Source organism: Sabethes cyaneus, chromosome 2 (assembly GCF_943734655.1).
Source record: "Sabethes cyaneus chromosome 2, idSabCyanKW18_F2, whole genome shotgun sequence".
Classification (NCBI taxonomy): Eukaryota; Metazoa; Arthropoda; class Insecta; order Diptera; family Culicidae; genus Sabethes; species Sabethes cyaneus.
The window spans coordinates 143,025,073-143,029,731 of NC_071354.1; the positions used below are offsets into that span (position 1 = coordinate 143,025,073).

The window sequence follows — 4,659 nt, forward strand, 5'->3', positions numbered from 1 at the left end:
AACTATCGAAGAGAGTGGAAAACGGAAAACTGTATGGTACTTTTTAATGCATGAAAAACGTTCATTGCGGTATTGGTAGATAGTTTCGTGCAGGAACGAAATTGAAAAGTTAATTAACTCAAAAGTGATAATCGGCTGTGCAAAAAAAAACACTTGTTCGTCGTTGTAAATACAAATTGTTCGAAACAAAAGAAAAGGTTGATAACGTACTTTCAACTGTATAAAACGGAGCTTGCTTGAAAAGTAAATAATACCGTTTACAAAAAAACGAAGCCATATTAGATAGCTAACCCTGCGATATAAAGCAATCAATTAAAGTTTATTAGAGTGCTACTTGAACCAGCAAGAAATCGTAACCAACATGTCTACGGTACCACATAGTGAATCAGTACCTCAGTTGGGCACACTGCCATCTGCTATAACAGAAACGGCTGCAGCACAGCCAGTCGCTTCGTCGCAACCAACGAGCGTGGCGAATAGCAACGGCAGTGTAAGAATTGTTGAAAAAGTGGAAATGGCCACGATGACTGATATGTTTCCCATAGAAAAAGAAGAAAGTGAAAGTGTTGCACAGAGTAGTAAACCTAGCGTGAGTGGAGATGTGGCGAAAAGCAAAACGCTGCCCCAGCTGGCCCCTCTACAGCCACCAGTTAAGATCCAGTGCGTGTTACCAGCTACTATCACTGAGAATAGTGAAATGGTTATCAAAGAAACCGTCAAAGAGATGGAAAAACTAGAACTGGACGATGCTGCTCACGCGGAAGAACCCGACACACTTTCACCTCTGATGACCGATAACTACACATACCTTCAGCATCAGGAAATGGTGCTAGAAGAAGGTGAATTAAATCCTCAACACCATTATCACCATCATCATCACCATCACGGTCACGACGAGATCCACGACTATGATCTCGATGACGATGAAGAGGAAGATGACGATATGTACATGGAAGACGACGACCATATGGTGCCTCTTTCGGCGGTTCCGCCAGTCAATATGAAACATTCGGATACGAAAGATTCGATCAGTTCCATTGATAGTGATGTCTCTATGTCATATGATCGAAGAGATTCGACTGAATCCCAGCATCCTCCGGAAGATGTCGGAACTGGATCATCTGACGATAATGCTAAGGACTCCGGTTGTGAAATCACGAAAAAGTTAGAGGAAAACACACCTGCTGAAGAGGATGCTTACGAGATCCCCGACGATGATATGTGCGAAAAAATTATAGAACAGGTGGAGTTTTATTTTTCCAACGAAAATATTTTGAAGGATGCCTTCCTATTGAAGCACGTTCGCCGAAACAAGGAAGGATTTGTAAGTCTAAAGCTGGTATCTAGCTTTAAACGTGTTCGACAATTAACAAAAGATTGGCGAGTCGTAGGCTACGCCATCAAACGTAAAAGCGTTAAGATTGAGTTAAACGATTTGGGTACTAAAATCCGTCGTCTAGAACCACTGCCATTATATGATGAAACAACCCCATCCCGAACAGTCGTTGCAACGGGTCTACCGTATGACAAATATACTGTTGAAAAAGTATCCGAACTGTTCTCCAAATGCGGTGAAATATCGCTTATTCGAGTTTTACGTCCAGGAGGACCTATTCCAGCGGATGTTCGTCAGTTTATCAACAAACATCCTGAGCTGCAGCAAAATGAGTGCGCATTAATTGAATTCACCGAATCGATATCAGCTCGTCGTGCTCAAAATATCGACGAGTTCATTGTCCTGGAGCTGGTCGCACCCAAGAAGAAAACTGGCAAGAAGGCCAATGTAACCCGGTTCGTGGAAAATTATAAGTACGTTACCAGTCATGACATTGAGCGTAGCCGAGGAGGCGAAACCTTGGATCGATTCAAGATGCGTCGAGGCTCCGGTTTTTACCCTAAACAGGAAATACAACATGTATACCAGCCGATGATTCCACAGCCCATGCCTCCACAAGAGCAACCAAGCATGCAACCAATGATGCCGCTGCAACCTCAACAGCAGCAGCAGATGCAACCACCGCAACAGCAACAACCACCACCACAACAGCCTATGTTCATACCACACTCACCACAGCAGAGAAAGTATTCATATGGAAACGAAAACTATGATTACTTCAATCGACGCCCGAGCAACTTTTCAATGGGAAGCAGTGATGCTTCCCGTAAATACTCCAGCTGTTCCGAAGGATACTCTAGCTGTGGCGAGATGTCACGTCGGATGTCCCAATGTTCGTCAGGGCTCGACAGCATATCACGAAGAACATCGAACTGCTCTGAAGTGCCATCTAGACGTTCATCAAATTGTTCGGATTTCTGTACATGCTCACGACGTGTCTCTCAATGCTCGGATATGTATCGTCGAATTTCCCAATGTTCAGATCACAACCAGCGCAAGTTTTCGGTTGGATCTAATTACGACCGAAAATTCACGAACTCACCGGATATGGGTATGCCCCAACGTCGCATTTCGATGGAGTCCAACTATGAACGAAAATTCTCCAATGGACCAAATATGTACGAAAGTCCAAATATTTCGCCCAGAAAGTACTCCAATGGCTTCGATCCACTGAGAAAATTATCAAGCAGCTCGGAATACTACAATGGCCGACGCATTTCAACCGATTCAGGCTACGATCGACGCATTTCTGTTGCTTCGGAGTGTTCGAATGGTGGACCAAGGTCACGCTCCGGGAGTGCGGTACAAATGCAGTGTCAGCAGCACGGTCAGGGAGAAACGGTAGTGCGCACCCCGATTGGTCCAGATGGCAGCAAAGGATTCGGTTCCAGGACCCGTCGCGTTGGACAGATTGTACCACCTGCCTGAGCTGGAATGATGTAAACTCACGTGACTAAATGTCGTTGTCTGCTTCTTGTATGTATATCGCACTTAGTATTTTTATTCAGCTATATGTTCGTTACGCAGGTGTGTTGATGAGAGAACGTGAATGAGAATGTTTACTAGGAGGTACTAAGAGCGTACTCTAGAATCCTATGTGCCCCGCTTGTTGTAAAGACTTTCACTGTCCCAGATTTCTCACGCTTATACTGCAGCACCACCTGGGCCTACGATGAATAAGAATATTCATGAACGGTAAGAAGAGGAGGTACTCACTAATATGTAGTTGCGCAAAGTCAACGGCGTCGGCGTCGGCGGTGACGTACTGCACCGCCCGCATTTTCTGGCCAGGCCAGATCACAGACCTGCAGAGTGTGCAAATTGCGCCCAGATAGGTCTGCAGATAAAAACGTGCTCGCTCACTCGGGAGAGCTGTATAAGAAGGAAGGCAGACAGCATGGCGTGGCACGTGAGCGGAGTTCACGAACACGAGTTTAAGCGAGAGGACGAGAGAATCTTGGCCTCACTTGACGACTTGGATCTACTCTCCCGATCGCGTCTTTCTTCGTACGTTTCTAGATTTTGTTTTTTCTTCTTTTTCACTGCGTCTGCTTCGTGGCTGGCAGGCACAATGATGAATGGGTGCCGCCGCGCCGTCGTCGTCGCCGCCGCCGTCGCCGCCACGAACGTTGTCTTTGCGCGGAGATTTGCGTAGACTTGAGCACGACAGCGCGGATGATCGAATGCTGGCGGGTGTGCACACTAAGTAGCGCAAGGGTGAGGGATCTCGGAATGTGCGAGGTACATTCTCTTTGTGCGAGTGTGTGGTTGGTGTTTTTTTTTTTTTGTTTTTGAATGCTGTTGAAGATTTCTATTTTTATTTAGGTAAGGATTTTCGTTACGTTACATTTTCACTGTTACTATCATCATCGATCTTGTATCTCGCGACATTGTTGTATTTTATACTCGTATTTATTATAAGTTTTGCTGGCGCATTACTAAATTGTTAGGCGGTCGAATCTGTGCGTCAAGATTAGAATCTAAGAACTAGTTTAGGTATCATTTACATCAAGGGTCTCTTTACCAATAGTGGACCCTTTCGCTATCATCGACCATCGTATACAGTTTTGGCAACTATTGGTGGCAACTGCTTAATTCTGGCGAAAAATAACTTAAAACAAAAGTAGTTAAACGTAACACATCATTTATTTCATAGGATATTTTCTGTAATTCAACTGTTAAAACTTTTGTTTCGATTTTAAATGCAAGCATTCATAACACGGTCTGCAACACGAACAGAATCATCAGCAGGGATCCTTTTTTGTGTAAATCCACAAGAATTTTTTAATGGACTCTCTCGTTATATTGTTGTTAACTCTAAGGGTTCGTAATAAAATAAGCAACAATTTTTATTTTTGAGAAGTACTTCAATTTATTTTTTAATTTTAAGATTTGCAACACTGCTTGATATTTTTTTACGTAAAAAGTGCCAGCCAGCCAGAGAAAATATAATAACACGATATTTGCATTCAGATTCAATTAGGAGTCGATCATTCATTAATTTGAAAAAAAAGGGTTACACGGTTCAAACTAAAAACTTAAAATATATCAACTAAAGTTCAAATAAGTCTGTTACTTAAAGCGTAACGATCCCTTGTTCATTTTTATGTGACAGGAAGACTTGTTTTATTTCCAATGTCGTTTTAATATTTTTTTTTTGCTTTAATTGGTACTAATTTCAAAACATTTTTACAAATTTTCGTTCAATTCTGAATTTATTTGAAACATTTTCTTTTCTTGAGCATTGTACTGATAAATTGCAG

General features: G+C 42.7%; 1 protein-coding gene across 1 annotated transcript; it reads left to right on the forward strand.

The window, feature by feature from the left end:
- The first annotated feature begins 361 nt into the window (after positions 1-361).
- On the forward strand, positions 362-2,824 carry LOC128736111 (uncharacterized). Its single transcript, XM_053830592.1, has one exon. The coding sequence runs from the start codon at positions 362-364 to the stop codon at positions 2,822-2,824; it is 2,463 nt and encodes an 820-aa protein (XP_053686567.1).
- The last annotated feature ends 1,835 nt before the right edge of the window (positions 2,825-4,659 follow it).

Coding starts and splice junctions, on each gene's coding strand:
- LOC128736111 (XM_053830592.1), top strand. CDS start 362: ATGTCTACGGTACCACATAGTGAATCAGTACCTCAGTTGGGCACACTG.